At 40.8% G+C, this 18,795-nt stretch overlaps 1 protein-coding gene across 3 annotated transcripts in view; it reads right to left on the bottom strand.

Annotated features, from left to right (window-relative positions):
- Positions 1-1,597: 1,597 nt before the first annotated feature.
- The window catches only part of LOC124153011 (serine/threonine-protein kinase 36-like), a 22,729-nt gene continuing 5,531 nt past the window's right edge, over positions 1,598-18,795 (bottom strand). For all 3 annotated transcript variants that reach the window (XM_048401274.1, XM_046526108.2, XM_046526107.2), the window contains exons 2-9: positions 17,824-17,931; positions 16,819-16,956; positions 12,548-12,625; positions 10,234-10,410; positions 8,867-8,940; positions 6,397-6,623; positions 5,051-5,133; positions 1,598-3,315 (exon numbers count right to left, since the gene is read on the bottom strand). In XM_048401274.1, the coding sequence (XP_048257231.1) occupies positions 3,127-3,315; positions 5,051-5,133; positions 6,397-6,623; positions 8,867-8,940; positions 10,234-10,410; positions 12,548-12,625; positions 16,819-16,956; positions 17,824-17,916 (1,059 nt within the window). In that variant the 5' untranslated portion in view covers positions 17,917-17,931 and the 3' untranslated portion in view covers positions 1,598-3,126. The remainder of the gene's footprint in view (positions 3,316-5,050; positions 5,134-6,396; positions 6,624-8,866; positions 8,941-10,233; positions 10,411-12,547; positions 12,626-16,818; positions 16,957-17,823; positions 17,932-18,795) is intronic.

The following is an 18,795-nucleotide window of genomic DNA, read 5'->3' as shown; positions in this document are numbered from 1 at the left end:
GATCCACGAAATGACATGCATCAACCAAGTCAGCGAGCCAGACGACTCGATCCCGTTAGTCGTCCCTTACGACAAGCATAGTCACCTCTTATGGCCAGCATGGGTTGCTGAAGATCTTTTCTAACCCGAATCTTCCAAAAGCAGTCATCATGCACAGACTAATTTTTTTTCAAACATACACAGCTAATATTTTTTTATATTACTTGTGGACAGGTCTTGCTCTGGGATTACGCCAGGCTAAAAGAATACAGATGCGGGTGAGATCCGAGGTTGGTGGAGGTGAGGTGAGGTGAGGTGAGGTGAGGTGAGGTGAAATGGGGTTTAACGTCTGGTCCAAGATTATTGCACTTATATAGCGACGTGCATGCATGTGTCAGTGGGTGTGGCTGCTTGTACTAGTCCAGACTGATGCCGATTTATAGTGCTAGCTCACTGAGATACCATGCCGCAGTTTAACATGAATACCCCACTCAGACACAGTATACTGACTCCGAGCCGACCAGTCCTTGTCTTAGCCCCTTAATGCCGAGCGCCAGACAGAGTAACAACAAGTACCACCTTTTAACGTCTTTTGGTATGACGCGGCCGGGGATCGAACCCCGGACCTTCCGCTCTCCGGGCGGACGCTCTACCACTAGACCACGGAGGCGTTCCGTGGCTGGTGGAATCATGTTGTCAGAGAAACCTTTGACGACGACCAGTGGGTTCAAAACTACCGTTTGGCGAAAAACACTTATAATGTTCTATTTGAAGAACTTCGTCCAACTTTGTCCAACCAAGCAATGCGTGTACGTGTACGTGACTTGGACCATAGAGCGGCACACTCTGTCTACTGGTTGGTCTCGTGTCCCTTGACACTATCTGCATAGCAAGCTTTTTCGTTTTCTACGCCGTACATAGTTACAGCTATATGGCGGAGTCTAGATAACACAATCCAGTGAGCATTGATCTACGCAACTGGGATATGATGACATGCATGAACAAAAGTCAGCGAACCTAATCACCCAATCACGTTAGTCGCCTCTTACTACAAGCATGGATTGCTGAAGAACATGTTTAACCCTGAATATAGTAAGTGAAAGTAATAATGGGCAATCATAATGTGCAGTGCCTCTGTTGTTTTAATGAGTATAGATACTTCCTAGTAAAAGTCTACATGTGAATGTTGGTAGAAGAGAGGCTACACGCGGCGAATTGACAGCCCCAGCACATTTGAGACCCGTGAAGATTCCGGGGTAGAATAGGTCTTCATCAACCCTTGCTTGCCGTAAAAGGTGACTATGCTTGTCGGAAAGGCGACTAACGGGATCGGGTGGTCAGGCTCGCTGACTTGGTTGATGCATATCATCGATCCCAATTGTGTGGATCGATGCTCATGACATTAATCACTGGATTGTCTTGTCCAGACTCGATTATTTACAGACCGCCGTCATATGGCTGGAATATTGCTGAGTGCCGCGTTAAACCAACCAACCAACCAACCCAGCACATTTGACACACGTTCCTTGATACCCGTTTCTTGGCCTGCTACTTCAAATATTCTGATGTATACAAATTGAGCAAAAAATGGTAACCCTAATAACACAGACACAATGCCTAAGTTTCACACCTTTGATTATTATTTATAGTGGTAAACATCAAGGAACTGAATCACCCCGGGATTTCCTCCCAGATCAAGCTGCGAGTCCGAAATACTGTTAAAGACCGCGTGGAACCAAACGCACTCACTCACTGTAACACTTCTTTGCACACACATGGAATGTCAGCACAAACGTCTTCATGAGTGAAGGCATTGTCATATGTACGTGGATTTCTTAAAGCATGTAGACACGAAATAAACTGTCGGGTAAAAGAAAGTATACACTCCACGCCAACATGAAACAAACAAAACATGGTTATTCGATGGTGATGTTTGCAGTGTTTCGTCGATTGTTTTCAGCCTTGTAGGTTTTGATAACGTTTGCTATCCAGATTTCAAATTATACTTTCTTTTGTCCGGCAGTTTGTGTGTGTTGTCATTGAGATACAACAGCTCTCAAATTGTTCTATTTTCTGTCCGTACTCATATTGGTTAAAACCTTAAAATCTTTGTTGAACAGAATCGTTTTTCCATTGATGTCCACAGGGAGAAGACAAACTCTTAACCATCAAGTCACTTTGTGACGACTTCAACACATATATCAATTCCGGCTGGTCAATTAAACAGTAAAACAAGTGTCACATCTTGAGTGTTTCACACTATCTAAGTGTACCTTGTTACACGCATCATCGTTAGTGCAAAGGTCAAGCAATCCCGGATATTCCTCAGGGAGCTGAGAATGCAATTTGAATGACATCGGTTATGGATTAGTATGTGACATGCTTTGAGCTTTGGCGCTGTCACGCCCCTTTGTGGCCTGGAGTATTGTGCTTTATGAATGACAAATCATCTTCATTATCATCATCCTCATCATCACGATCATCATCATCATAATAATAATCATCACGATGATGATCATCATCACTTACATCATTATCGCCATCGTCATCACAATGATCATCATTATCATTAATAATTGTTATCCCATATCATTCACTGCATCCAGGTATTTAAATGCTGAAGCTTGACTTCGTGGAACCGTCTTGTTCATCTCCCATGCGAATAACGTCATAGAAGGTTCGCTGGTCTTGAGATCATTAGGGGCAGGTATAGGTACCGATTAAGCCGCTGAATCTATTGAATTGGCACGGGCTGATTGGCAGTGGACTTTTTAAGTCCTTCAAACACCAGTTCATCTGCTAGCTACATCATAAAAATCAATCCAATTACGTTAATTCCACAGATAGAGGGCACGGTTGTTGGTGTGGTATGTTCCGAATCGGGGATCTATTATGAAAACACACTGGGACAGCCTGTAGCAACAAGTCAAGATCAAAATTGTTTCATAGGGAGCAGCACAGAGATACCGTTACCACAGCTAGTGGTGCAGAGAGTTCCTTTACCATTCAGAAAAAAACCGTTTCGTGACATGTATTTTCTATTTCACATGACGTCCTCTCCAATGACAACTTCCACACCAATCAACATCGCCGTGAGAGATCTGCTGACAACGTGTGGCATGTAACGGTAGTCCCAGTGGACACAGACTACTGGTCAGGTCCTGAAGACCCAGCAGGTGATTCTGCACCTCCTCTCCTTCGTGGGGGTATCATGATGACTACATCCATGTCTTCATCTCCATCAGTGACGTCTTCATCTCCATCAGTACAGTCTTCACCTCCATCAGCAAAGTCCTCACTCTCCGGAAGCTTCCCACCACGTCCAAGTATACGTACCTTGAACAACGCCAAATGTGCATTCATTAAGAATTCATTATATCCATTCCACAAAGTGTGCACAACAGGCTTTTCGTTTATAACTCAACAACTGCAAAACATGTTGGCGCCAATTTGTATAACTAAATAAGTTAACAATAATAACTTCGCAGACTGCTAATTAATTATCACACAAAAGGTGGAGACAATAATATGAGTCAGTGAGTGAGTGAGTATGGTTTTACGCCGCTTTTAGAAATATTCCAGCAATATCACGGCGGGGGACACCAGAAGTGGGCTTCACAAATTTTACCCATGTCGGGAATCGAACCCGGGTCCTCGGCGTGACGAGCGAACGCTTTAACCACTCGGCTACCCGACCGCTCCGACAACAATATGAAGTTAGGCGTAATAATGCAGCACAAACCCCGCCCATTTAAATGTCAGCCAATCAGGAAGCAGTAGTTCGTTAGAGGGCGTAGCCTAATCCTTTTTGGTTTAGTGAGAGAATCTTGGTTAGCCAATGAAATGCCACGGAATCACATGCAATTTATTTCTTTTTATTTAGCTATGGAAATATTACATAATTGAAAACTAGGAATATTTCAGAAAATACTTAGATTTGACTTCAACATTAAAAACAGGTGGGCACACTGACGGGTATTTTTTCGTTCATACTTCCATAAAGGCAAATGCTGAAGTCAATTCTTATAAATATGTACCTTAACAATAATTAAAATTACAGACTACATTTTTAATCATTAACACACAAAAACTGAACACAACAATACGAAATAATTAACACAGCTCAACAATGCAACACAAGCCCCGCCCATTGTATTTTGAGCTAATAAAAAAACAGTGGTCTGCTTGTGGGCGTGGTCTAATTCTTTTTCGATTTATGGAAACACAAAAAACATACTTAGTGCTTGGCTAGCCAATCAAACTGCCATGGTATCACATGCAGTGATTGAGTAATTGAGTAATAATAATCAATTTTAGCTTTATGCTGCTTTGAACATTATTTGAGTTATATGCCATCGTGAAGGACGGCATGCCAGAGTAATACATATTCATCTTCAGATTTGACGAGTAAGTGAGTATGATTTTACGCCGCTTTTAGCAATATTCCATGCATTATTTACATGCAAAGATTAAGTCAACCTTGCATTACATAATTACAATTATCGAATTGTCGAATGTTTGTACCCATACCCATACCATACCCATATTTGTACGCCCAAGTTATATTTTAGATATTGTTAACAGAAAGGAACTCACAGGTATATTAGGTATATTCATACAGGCATACAAGGCATGGTTAATCTTTATTACTTGCTTTTAAGATTTGCCCCCCCCCCCCCACCCCAAAAAAAGAAAAGAAATAAAAAAACAACAACAACAACCAACAAAACAACAGGCGGTCGATGGTCGAGATAAAAATAATAATATAATTTGAAAGTTGTATAATCGGTAGGGTAATACAAAATATACATGACCGGTTTGTTTTGCTACTGTTAAAAACGAAACACAACCGCAAAATCAGTAAGCAACGGTAAAGAATATTAAATAAATACCCTCTTTTATACCATTTACGTTATGGGCCTATGCCCGGTTAACTAGTTTTAGTGAAATATATAAAAAGATTCAACGGGAATAAAAATTGACTGTCTCACACAGTTTTAATTATATTTCACATTTGTGAAATTGGGGTAGGCGATCCGTAAACGAGGTTTTAAAAACACAAACGCCCCACCTTCTTATTGTGCTCCTCGGCCTTCCGCTGTGCGACATCTGGGTTGGTGTATGGGCTGTCTCTGGCTCTGTCCTCGGGGGACACTAGGAATATATCATAGGGTTAAGTTACCAACAGACCTTATTGATAGCAGCCGATAGTTCACAAATATAATCATTAAATTTGCTGTTTCGAAACACTATTTCAGAAATATTCAAATGTCGGTTATATAATCACAATTTACCTGCTGGGATGGTGCGATTTTTAAAACAAACACCAGGTAGTGAAATAGTGACGAGTTAGGATAAGGGTCATTTTGGGCTTAATGGAAATGTTAAATTTGAAAGTTTCGAAAAACTTTGAATTATTGGTATGAGATTATAGGTTTGTTGGTTGGTTGGTTTGTTGTTTAACGCTGCACTCAGCAATATTCCAGCTATATGACGGCGGTCTGTAAATAATTGAGTCTGGACAAGACAATCCAGTGATTAATATTATGAGCATCGATCCACGCAATCGGGATCGATGACATGCATCAACCATGTCAGCGAGCCTGACCACCCGATCCCGTTAGCCGCCTCTTACGACAAGCACAGTCGCCTTTTACGGCAAGCATGGGTTGCTGAAGACCTATTCTAACCCGGATCTTCACGGCTCTGAAACTATAGGACAAGTGTAAATTGCTGACACTATTTTGTTCTTGTTTTTGACTCCTGGCATGACTAACTACATAAAAATGTGAAATGTGGGGAAAAAACGCTGTATGTGAAGAGGGCCTTTATCATACCCTGTCCTTGTGTACCGCCCCTGTAGTTAGAAACACGTTTCACTATCATTTCAGAAGCTCTTCTTCACCTTATAATTATATTCATACAGAATACATTTTAAAATCTCTCGGGCTTACCAGTTTAAATCATTTTAAGTTTCAGATTTTATACATAACTAATCCATAACACGTACACGCTTCATTTGTCAAGTGGATATAGCGTCTGTTCGGAAAGCGGAAGGTCGGCGGTGGCATCCCCTGGTCGCGTCATAACAAAAGAAATTAAAAGACGGTACTTGTTGTTACCCTGTCTGGCGCTTGCTATTAAGGGAATGAAACAAGGACTGGTTGGCTTGGAGTCAGTGTTCTGTGTCTGAGATGGTTGGAGGGTATAGCCAGGGGCATTTTTTCGAAATTAAACATTTACAACTTAACAACATGGTCTTAACTCATTCTACACAGTTATAAACATAAGACTCACTCACTCACTCACTCACTCTTCCACTCATTCACTCTCACTCACTCACTCACTCACTACATGAGTCCGAACGTAAAACCCAAACACTGATGCTTCTCCAGGATGCTGAACAACAACAATTACCAATAATCCCGCCTTTGAACCAGGGATGGGATAAAATGGTTGGCCATGAACATCTCTCCCTGGGGTTCTTGATCAGCATCATCTGCAGGAGGTCCTTCAGGTCCGGCGGCATGTTGTTGGTCCAGGGCACGGAGGAGTTGAGGATCTTCATCCCCAGAGTGACCATATTGTTGGAGAAGAAGGGCGGGTCGCCGACCAACAGCTCAAAAATGATGCAACCCAGTGCCCTGCAACAAAAGTATGACACATTACTAACTAAATGAAAAACTAACGAATTGATCAAGGATTTCATTCCAACAATTTCGGGTTGACATAAACATGGAATTACTTTGCCGACATGTCACCATATTACCCTCTGCTGGAGATGATTAACGCCACAGTTATATTCCAGCTATATTACGGCGGCCCGTAAATAATTGAGTCTGGACCAGATAATCCAGGGATTGATGTCACAGCAAAAACGGTATAATATCAAAGAAATTTGAGTCTGTGTAGTTTAACAATATGTAATGAATTTCATTTCTTACTAGTATGTCCATCACTAATTGATCAAAGAAAAGCCTTTTTACCAAAATATCTTTGTACAAATGCCTGAGTTGAAAACATTATGTATCTAATGCAAAGTGATAATGCCCCCTTGGTAGTTGACCGCTCAAACTATATTAAAAAGTGTGTGTTTGATTTGACTTGTATATATTATGTGTGCGTATATAATGTAATGATGCATGTTCACTGTGCCACTGTGTGTTCTGTTCTGTCGTGGTACGCTGACATACAATCAACCAAGGCACTGTCTGATCACCGATTCATAAGACGCCTCTGATGACAAGTATAGGGGCGGTCGGGTAGCCTAGTGGTTAAAGCGTTCGCTCGTCACGCCGAAGACCCGGGTTCGATTCCCGACAAGAGTACAATGTGTGAAGCCAAATTTCTGGTGTCCCCCGCCGTGATATTGCTGGAATATTGCTAAAAGCGGCGTAAAACCATACTCATTCACTCACTATGACAAGTATAGGTTGCTGGGAGCCCACTCTAACATGTAATCATAATTACATTGAAACAAATATTCAAAATATATATTGATACAGACAGCATACCAACTATCCCAGATAATAATATCCAAAGCAATCTACAAAATCTTGTAATTCTTGGATACACATTCGACTGTTGGAAATTTGGGAATTATCCGTTCTCAACATAAGGCATGTTTGAAATGAACGCTAATACCGCGTTCTGTACAATTTCGACAAGAAACCATAGTTTCCAGGGTAACATAATTAACAGAGTAATACTTATAGATATAATAAATAGACGAATGAACTAAATATTTTGTTATTGATACATAAATACTTAAAAGATATATTGAATATATGAATTAACTAAATATTTTGTTATTAATACATAAATACTGAATAGATATATTAAATATGTGAATGAACTAAATATTGTGTTATCAATACATAAATACTTAATAGATTTACTTAAAAGATGTCTTAAATATGTGAATAAACTAAACATTTTGTTATTAATACATAAATACTGAATAGATATATTAAATATGTGAATGAACTAAATATTGTGTTATTAATACATAAATAGTAATACATATACTAAATATATGAAAAACTATATATTTTGTTATCAATACATAAATACGAAATAGATTTACTTAACAGATGTATTAAATATGTGAATAAACTAAATATTTTGTTATTAATACATAAACACTTAATAGATATATTAAATATGTGAATGAACTAAGAATTTGTTATTAATACATAAATACTGAATAGATATATTAAATATGTGAATGAACTAAATATTGTGTTATTAATACATAAATAGTAATACATATATTAAATATATGAAAAACTATATATTTTGTTATCAATACATAAATACTAAATAGATTTACTTAACAGATGTATTAAATATGTGAATAAACTAAATATTTTGTTATTAATACATAAACACTTAATAGATATATTAAATATGTGAATGAACTAAGAATTTGTTATTAATACATAAATACTGAATAGATATATTAAATATGTGAATGAACTAAATATTGTGTTATTAATACATAAATAGTAATACATATATTAAATATATGAAAAACTATATATTTTGTTATCAATACATAAATACTAAATAGATTTACTTAACAGATGTATTAAATATGTGAATAAACTAAATATTTTGTTATTAATACATAAACACTTAATAGATATATTAGATATGTGAATGAACTAAGAATTTGTTATTAATACATAAATACTGAATAGATATATTGAATATGTGAATGAACTAAGAATTTGTTATTAATACATAAACACTTAATAGATATATTAAATATGTGAATGAACAAAGAATTCGTTATCTATGAACAGAGACCCACGGCCGATGTAACGACCTGTCAAAAACAGTCAAGTGAAAAATGACAAAAACCGGGACATGATATGTGCCGTACCAGATATCCACTTTTTCCGTGTATGAGACAAAAGACTCCGTTGCTATTTCTGGGGCCATGTACACAGGAGTTCTCTGCAATAAGCACAAAACACATTTAAAATGTTTCTCATCATCGTGAGGGTACGGAGGCGACGTAGGACTTAGTATTTTATACGTAGGACTTACTATCTCGTACGTAGGACTAAGTATCTCCTACGTAGGACTTAGTATTTCCTACGTAGGATCTGTATCTCCTACGTAGGAATTACTATCTCCTACGTAGGACTTAGTATTTCCTACGTAGGATCTGTATCTCCTACGTAGGAATTACTATCTCCTACGTAGGACTTAGTATGGACTAGAATAACTAGCTCCTAAGTAGGACTTAGTATCTCCTACGTAGGACTTACTATCTCTTACGTAGGACTTAGTATGGCCTAGAATCAGTATTTCCTACGTAGGAGATAGTAAGTCCTACGTACGAGATGGTAAGTCCTACGTCAGAGATACTAAGTCCTACGAAGAAGATACTAAGTCCTACGGAGGAGATAATAAGTCCTACGTAGGAGGCACTTAGACCCCAAAAAAATCACCGTGGCCCTAATACGCTTCCGTATGAGGGGAATATCAAACATATAATCTTCCGATTGTTATATCTAATAATGTTGTAATAACTGATACATGTATATAATAAACAAGAACATTGACATCGCACGAAGTAGGATACGAGTTTTCACATTTACCAGTACGACAGCTCGGATCGTTACGCAAGCCGACACACGTCATACTTCAATATGCTGCAAGTGCGCCAATGTATATTCTGTTCTATGTTCTAATACCATGTGAATCACAGAATGATTGTTAATGTCGAGCGAGGGACATTCGATCATAGGTTTGTAATCAAACACTTTTTTTCCAATGTATGCAAAAACGCCGAGTTTAAGATTAAAGTGTCCTAATGATAAGAAACAATGCTTCTGTATTTATTCGTGTTGGGGAATTCCTAGGGGCTTTCCCAGAACTTTGCAAGTAGTCCGTCAGTATTTACGTCAATGAAGAAATAACGTCTCGTGAAAAACGTATGAACGTCAAAATGCGTCAGTCATGCTCTTATGAACGTCATGTTTCACTGTCATGTGACCGGTGTTTCGTCCAATGATATAGCCGTATATAGTGTAAACGTCACATTAGAATATACTGAGGGAAACAAATAAGGGAACACATTGAAAGTACACGTTCCTTTATTCTTTTCCAGGTTTCTTCGCATGCTTTGAGTTGCTCTGTGGGTGAAAATCTGGAAATGAATAAAGGAACAGTGTGATAAAGTGGTGTTCCCTTATTTGTTTCCCTCGGTATATTATGCGATGATGGCAGTTTTTCTCTCACCTTTATAGTAGTTGCATAGTAAGTCTCCCCCATGGCACGTGCGAAGCCGAAGTCGCACAGTTTGACGGTGCCGTCTTCCATGAGGAGGACGTTCTCGGGCTTCAGGTCTCGGTGTAGGATTCTGTTGGCGTGAAGGTAGAAGACGGCCGAGGATAGCTGACATGCAATCTCATGCACCTACATTGAAAGAGGCAGTCAGTTTGGTTTTCCTCAGTATTTCAGGGGACGGTGGGTTAGCCTAGTGGTTAAAGCGTTCGCTCGTCACGCCGAATACCCGGGTTCGATTCCCCACATGGGTACAATGTGGGAAGCCCATTTCTGGTGTCCTCCGCTGTGATATTGCTGGAATAGTGCTAAAAGCGGCGTAAAACCATACTCTATCACTCGGTGTTTATGTTTTACAAGAGTATGACATCGCGAGAAGGCCATGATGTAGACTAGTGGTTAAACTGTTGGACTGTCACGCCGAAAACCCGGGTTCGATTCCCAAAATGGGTACAATGTGGGAAGCAAATTTCTGGTGTCCCCCGCCGTGATATGACTGAAATATTGGTAAAAGCGGCGTACAAGCCCACTTAATACTAGTATATGAGGCAAGTCGTGGACGGTTATCAGTTTGCACGGGGGTGCTACAAACAAACCAAGGGTCATATATTAGGGAGAGTCTGGGATTCGAACCCCCAACACGGCGAAAGGGCACAGCTCTTAACTTTGTCCTGCGAAGGACAATGTATGACAAGGGACATTTTAGGACATAAGGTCTACATACATGTAATTGAAGAAATGAACAAAACATAAATCTGGATTAGACTTTGCTCATCTCAATACCTGTACCTTTTGGGCTTATAACAACACTAAAAGTATAGGTAATGTTTAAATGGGTCAAAAAGGCTAATTACGGTAGTTTTTCGGAAGCGTTTTCCTTTTATTTGGACACGAGAAAATCTTTGTTAAGTGAGTGAGTGAGTGAGTCTGGTTTTACGCCGCTTTTAGCAGCCGACAACAGAAATCGGCTTCACACATTGTGGGGAATCGAACCCGGGTCTTCGGCGTGACGAGCGGACGCTTTAACCACTAGGCTACCCTACCGGCACCATTTATTATTTACAGTGATAATAACATTACCGTACGTGAGTGACCCATGCTTGCCGAAACAGGCGACTATTCTTGTCTTAAGAGGCGACTAACGGGATTATTTACAGACCGCCGTCATATAGCTGAAATATTGCTGAGTGCGGCGTTAAACAACAACAAAAAAGAATATAGTATGCTGCAACATTCTAGTCAGGATAACATTCTTTCGTGACTAAATAAAATTTAAAAAAAACACCAAAAAAAACATTCTTTCGTACTTTTTAATGACGACATTCTTTAGCTATTAAGGCTGGTGTCGCCGAGATCATGAAAACATTATAGCAAAATCGTCCCCAGAAACATACGGGAGAGTGGGAGAAACATATGACAGTTCATAGACTTCAACTTACAGTCCGTTTGCAGCAATATCGTACCGATGAAATGCAAAATAGATATAAACCCACAAGCAACTATCAGCCAAATTATTACTTCAGTTGGCAGTAACAGTGACAGTGACAATGGAAATATTTCAGAATAAAGGTTTTGAGACTATCCCTGTGTTCCGCAATGCCTTTCCGCTGTTATGTTTCTTGCGCAGCCCCCCTTGTAACAACAGGCATTGAAACACCAACAATTACATGATAGTTTGTTAAACAACTTTTTCTACACTTCATGACCGTGGCTGAAATTATGGTGACGAGTTGGTATGGACAAATAAATAACTTGCATGCCATTTAAGACGAATTGTTGCTTTCGCATTTCATCTGTACGATTTTGCAGTGAACAGACTATAATGTCTGATATCAGCGCGTAACTTCACATTGTCTGAAGCTGCAGTACAATGTAAGTATGTTGAGGGACCTGAGGTCATATGCCGTCAAAAGTTATCTCCCTTGTTTAAGTCACGTAGATGCACATGACACTTGTTACAAGACACAGAACATGCCAGCCTGGTTCACTCGTGTAGCGCAAGCGCAGCCAATCAAGGGAACCAGGCTGTCAGATATGCTGGTCTGAATTCGTCGCTAATTCGTGCTGAGCATTTCAAACCCTCGATGCTAATTGGCTGATAAAGCGACCAATAGGGTGTTCTCGGTGAGTAAAAGGTTATTTTATTTAGATTGCGCCTTACATGTCCAGTATTTCTTTGACAACAGTGATATGATTGCCGCCCTTAATATGTTCTTTACTAATAGTTTTATCACAATACTCAATTGTAGTTTTCACAAGTTTACTGTACCCTTTTTTCTGGAAAGCACCCAGCAGCGACGAGTGTTTTGTACAGCTCTTTAGAAGCACACTCCGTGGCCACGACCAACTGAAGAAGATAACACACAGTCATGTCATTGTGTGTGTGTATAGTGTGTATATGCGTGCATGTATGTAGGGGGAGAGGGAGGGATGTAGTGTTTGTGTGTGTTTGTGTGTGTGTGTGTGTGTGAGAGAGAGAGAGAGAGAGAGAGAGAGCGACTGAGAGAGTATGTGTATGAGAGAGAGAATGTGTGTGAGAGAGAGAGAGAGAGAGAGAGAGAGAGTGTGTGTGTGTGTGTGTGTGTGTGTGTGTGTGTGTGTGTGTGTGACAAACTTCCTAACTTAATATTTAACATTGTGTTGGTTTATGTCTTGATTTATCTTATTCTGATCTATGACTTTATACATATATGCTTATATGGCTTAAATGACATACTGTTCAGAGCGGCCGTAAAATAATACGTATTTATAAGAATTACAGCAACAAAGCGATACTACATTAAAGTTTTGTTTTGCATGCTTTCGTTTCGATATTCATATTTTTCTTCAGAATGTGCATTTGTGGACAACATGGCGTGTATTTGTGGACAACCTGGCGTGTATTTGTGGACAACATGACGTTTACTTGAGGACAACATGACGTGTACTTGAGGACAACATGACGTGTATTTGTGGACAATATGGCGTGTATTTGTGGACAACATGGCGTGTACTTGAGGACAACTTGGCGTGTATTTGTGGACAATATGGCGTGTATTTGTGTACAACATGACGTGTATTTGTGGACAACATGATGTGTATTTGTGTACAACATGGCGTGTACTTGAGGACAACATGGCGTGTATTTGTGGACAATATGGCGTGTATTTGTGGACAACATGGCGTGTACTTGAGGACAACTTGGCGTGTATTTGTGGACAATATGGCGTGTATTTGTGTACAACATGATGTGTATTTGTGGACAACATGACGTTTACTTGAGGACAACATGGCGTGTATTTGTGGACAACATGATGTGTACTTGAGGACAACATGACATGTATTTGTGGACAACATGATGTGTACTTGAGGACAACATGACGTGTATTTGTGGACAACATGATGTGTACTTGAGGACAACATGACGTGTATTTGTGGACAATATGACGTGTATTTGTGGACAACATGACGTTTACCTCAGGAAAACATGACGTGTACTTGAGGACAACCTGGCGTGTATTTGTGGACAACATGATGTGTACTTGAGGACAACATGACGTGTATTTGTGGACAACATGATGTGTACTTGAGGACAACATGGCGTGTATTTGTGGACAACATGACGTTTACTTGAGGACAACCTGGCATGTACTTGAGGACAACTTGGCGTGTATTTGTGGACAACATGATGTGTACTTGAGGACAACATGACGTGTATTTGTGGACAACCTGGCGTGTATTTGTGGACAACATGATGTGTACTTGAGGACAACATGACGTGTACTTGAGGACAACATGACGTGTACTTGAGGACAATATGGCGTGTATTTGTGGACAACATGATGTGTACTTGAGGACAACATGACGTGTATTTGTGGACAACATGATGTGTACTTGAGGACAACCTGGCGTGTATTTGTGGACAACATGATGTGTACTTGAGGACAACCTGGCATGTACTTGAGGACAACTTGGCGTGTATTTGTGGACAACATGATGTGTACTTGAGGACAACATGACGTGTATTTGTGGACAACCTGGCGTGTATTTGTGGACAACATGACGTGTATTTGAGGACAACATGACGTGTACTTGTGGACAACATGATGTGTACTTGAGGACAACCTGGCATGTATTTGTGGACAACATGATGTGTACTTGAGGACAACCTGGCGTGTATTTGTGGACAACATGATGTGTACTTGAGGACAACATGACGTGTACTTGAGGACAACATGACGTGTACTTGAGGACAATATGGCGTGTATTTGTGGACAACATGATGTGTACTTGAGGACAACATGACGTGTATTTGTGGACAACATGATGTGTACTTGAGGACAACCTGGCGTGTATTTGTGGACAACATGATGTGTACTTGAGGACAACATGGCGTGTATTTGTGTACAACATGGCATGTACTTGAGGACAACATGGCGTGTATTTGTGGACAACCTGGCGTGTATTTGTGGACAACATGATGTGTACTTGAGGACAACATGACGTGTATTTGTGGACAACATGGCGTGTATTTGTGGACAACATGATGTGTACTTGAGGACAACATGACGTGTATTTGTGGACAACATGATGTGTACTTGAGGACAACATGGCGTGTATATGTGGACAACATGATGTGTACTTGAGGACAACATGATGTGTACTTGAGGACAACATGGCATGTACTTGAGGACAACTTGACGTTTACTTGAGGACAACATGACGTGTACTTGAGGACAACTTGGCGTGTATTTGTGGACAACATGACGTTTACTTGAGGACAACTTGGCGTGTATTTGTGGACAACATGACGTTTACTTGAGGACAACATGACGTGTATTTGTGGACAACATGGCGTGTACTTGAGGACAACATGATGTGTATTTGTGTACAACATGGCTATACTTGAGGACAACTTGGCGTGTATTTGTGGACAACATGACGTGTACTTGAGGACAACTTGGCGTGTATTTGTGGACAACATGACGTGTATTTGTAGACAACATGACGTGTATTTGTGGACAACATGACGTGTATTTGTAGACAACATGACGTGTATTTGTAGACAACATGACGTGTATTTGTGGACAACATGGCGTGTACTTGTGGACAACATGACGTGTATTTGTGGACAACATGACGTGTATTTGTGGACAACATGACGTGTATTTGTGGACAACATGACGTGTATTTGTGGACAACATGACGTGTATTTGTGGACAACATGACGTGTATATGTGGACAACATGACGTGTATATGTGGACAACATGGTGTGTATTTGTGGACAACATGACGTGTATATGTGGACAACATGACGTGTATATGTGGACAACATGACGTGTATATGTGGACAACATGACGTGTATTTGTGGACAACATGACGTGTATTTGTGGACAACATGACGTGTATTTGTGGACAACATGACGTGTATATGTGGACAACATGACGTGTATTTGTGGACAACATGACGTGTATATGTGGACAACATGACGTGTATTTGTGGACAACATGACGTTTACTTGAGGACAACATGACGTGTATATGTGGACAACATGACGTGTATATGTGGACAACATGGCGTGTATTTGTGGACAACATGGCGTGTATATGTGGACAACATGACGTGTATTTGTGGACAACATGATGTGTATTTGTGGACAACATGGCGTGTACTTGTGGACAACATGGCGTGTATTTGTGGACAACATGACGTGTACTTGAGGACAACATGACGTGTATTTGTGGACAACATGACGTGTACTTGAGGACAACATGACGTGTACTTGAGGACAACATGACGTGTATTTGTGGACAATATGGCGTGTATTTGAGGACAACATGACGGGTACTTGTGGACAACATGACGTTTACTTGTGGACAACATGACGTGTATTTGTGGACAACATGGCGTGTACTTGAGGACAACATTACGTTTACTTGTGGACAACATGACGTGTACTTGAGGACAACATGACGTTTACTTGTGGACAACATGACGTTTACTTGTGGACAACATGGCGTGTACTTGAGGACAACATGACGTTTACTTGTGGACAACATGACGTTTACTTGTGGACAACATGACGTTTACTTGTGGACAACATGACGTTTACTTGTGGACAACATGACGTGTACTTGAGGACAACATGACGTGTACTTGAGGACAACATGACGTTTACTTGTGGACAACATGACGTTTACTTGTGGACAACATGACGTTTACTTGTGGACAACATGACGTGTACTTGAGGACAACATGACGTTTACTTGAGGACAACATGACGTTTACTTGTGGACAACATGGCGTGTACTTGAGGACAACATGACGTGTATTTGTGGACAATATGGCGTGTATTTGAGGACAACATGACGGGTACTTGTGGACAACATGGCGTGTACTTGAGGACAACATGACGTTTACTTGTGGACAACATGACGTGTACTTGAGGACAACATGACGTGTATTTGTGGACAATATGGCGTGTATTTGAGGACAACATGACGGGTACTTGTGGACAACATGGCGTGTACTTGAGGACAACATGGCGTGTATACGTACGTATCCCGGAATCTCATAGGAGTCGAGCAGCTTGATGATGTGTGGGTGGTTGACCTTCTGCATGATGAGGATCTCATTCCGCACGTCATTCATCTCCTTCTTGGACCTGTAGGAGGAGATGTACTTCAGAGCGCAAATCTGTAACACAAGACTCCAGTTGGTATGTTTGTTGTTTGAGTTGGTTCAACTACGAAATAAACATGAGGTGAGGTGAGGTGAGGTGAAATGGGGTTTAACGTCGCGTCCAAGATTATTGCACCTTAATGCCGAGCGCCAGACAGGGTAACATCAAGTACCATCTTTTAATATAACGTCTTTTGGTATGACGCGGCCGGGGATCGAACCCCTGACCTTCCGCTCTCCGGGCGGACGCCCTACCACTAGACCACGGAGGCGGTCAATAAACATATGAGCGCATGTGGTCCAGACGAATGAACATAACGGGAAGATAGACGGGTAGAACTAATGCTTCAGTTTGTAGTTTACTTGTGCATGGAGCGGAAGGTCGGTGGTTACAAAAAGAAGTTAAAAGGTTGTTGTTGCCCTGCCTGATTCTCGGCTTTAAGGGGCTAAAACAAGGACTGGTCGGCTCGGAGTCTGCATACTGTGTCTGACTGGGGTATCCATGTCAAACTGCAGCATGGTTTCTCAGTGGGCTAGCACTATAAAACCGACATTAGTCCGGGCTAGCATCAGCAACCACACACACACACACAACGAATATACACGTGGCTATGTAAGTGCAATAATCTTGAACGCGACGTTAACCCCATTTCACCCCACCATTTACTAAACCACTGCCTAAGAGGCGACTAACGGGTTCGGGAGGTCAGGCCGATTTGGTTGATGCGAGTCATCTTATCCCAATTGCGTAGATCGATGCTCATGATCTCAATCACAGGATTGTCTGGCCCAAATTCGATTATTTACAGACCACCGTCGTGTAACTGGAATAATGCTGAGTGCGGCGTTACAAAAAAAAACACACCCAAAAAACAACATTACCTCCCCTGATCCACCCCTCTTCCTCCCCTTGTACACGTCACCATAGGCGCCACTCCCTATCTGCTCCAGCGTCTCGTACCGCTCGTCCTGCATCCTGGCTGCACCGTCCTGGGGAGAAAACACACACCATCCATCTTACTGTCATATTTCAATGGGAAACGAAAAAAATACACCTGAATAAAGGAAAGCACCACCCGTTCTTCACTTTCAAATGTCCATGTATCTTTAATTTGATATATACCTACAAATGAACTTGATCACATGTTGGGAAGACCCGGGAAAATCCGTGGTAGAATAGATCTTCAGCAACCCATGTATGCCGTAAAAGGTGACTGAGTTTGTCGTAGGAGGCGACTAACGGGATCGGGTGGTCAGGCTCGCTGACTTTGTTGAAACATGTCATCGATCCCAATTGCGCTAATCGATGCTCATGATATCAAACACTGGATTGTCTTGTCCAGACTCAATTATTTACAGACCGCCGTCATATAGCTGGAATATTGCTGAATGCGGCGTAAAACAACCAACGAACTAGGTTGATGCATGTCATCGTATCCCAATTTCGTGGATCAATGTTCATGGTGTCAATCACTGCATTGTCTGGCCCAGGCTCGATTATTTACAGACCGCCGTCATACAGCTGGAATGTTGCTGAGTGCGGCGTTCAACAACAAACAAACAAACGAAACATCTTGAGAAACATTGCTAAACAGCAGCGACTTACAGACTGAGTTCTTCAGGTCATATATGATGCAACGAGTGTGAGTGAGTGGGTTGGGTTTAACGCCGCTTTTAACATTATTCCAGTCATATCACGGCTTGTCAGTTAAATGTGAGAGGAAAGCCCGAAGTGACGCGCGCAGGTCTCAGACGTTTACCTCTTCGGGTATGGTGCTGACAAACCTAGAAACATAATCGGGTCGAACCGGAATTCGAACCCACAATCATAGGTTTCTGGCGAACCCACAATCA

Source organism: Haliotis rufescens, unplaced genomic scaffold, assembly GCF_023055435.1.
Source record: "Haliotis rufescens isolate VD_foot unplaced genomic scaffold, xgHalRufe1.0.p SCAF_21, whole genome shotgun sequence".
In the NCBI taxonomy this organism is placed as follows: Eukaryota; Metazoa; Mollusca; class Gastropoda; order Lepetellida; family Haliotidae; genus Haliotis; species Haliotis rufescens.
This window is presented reverse-complemented; position numbering and strand designations above follow the sequence as displayed.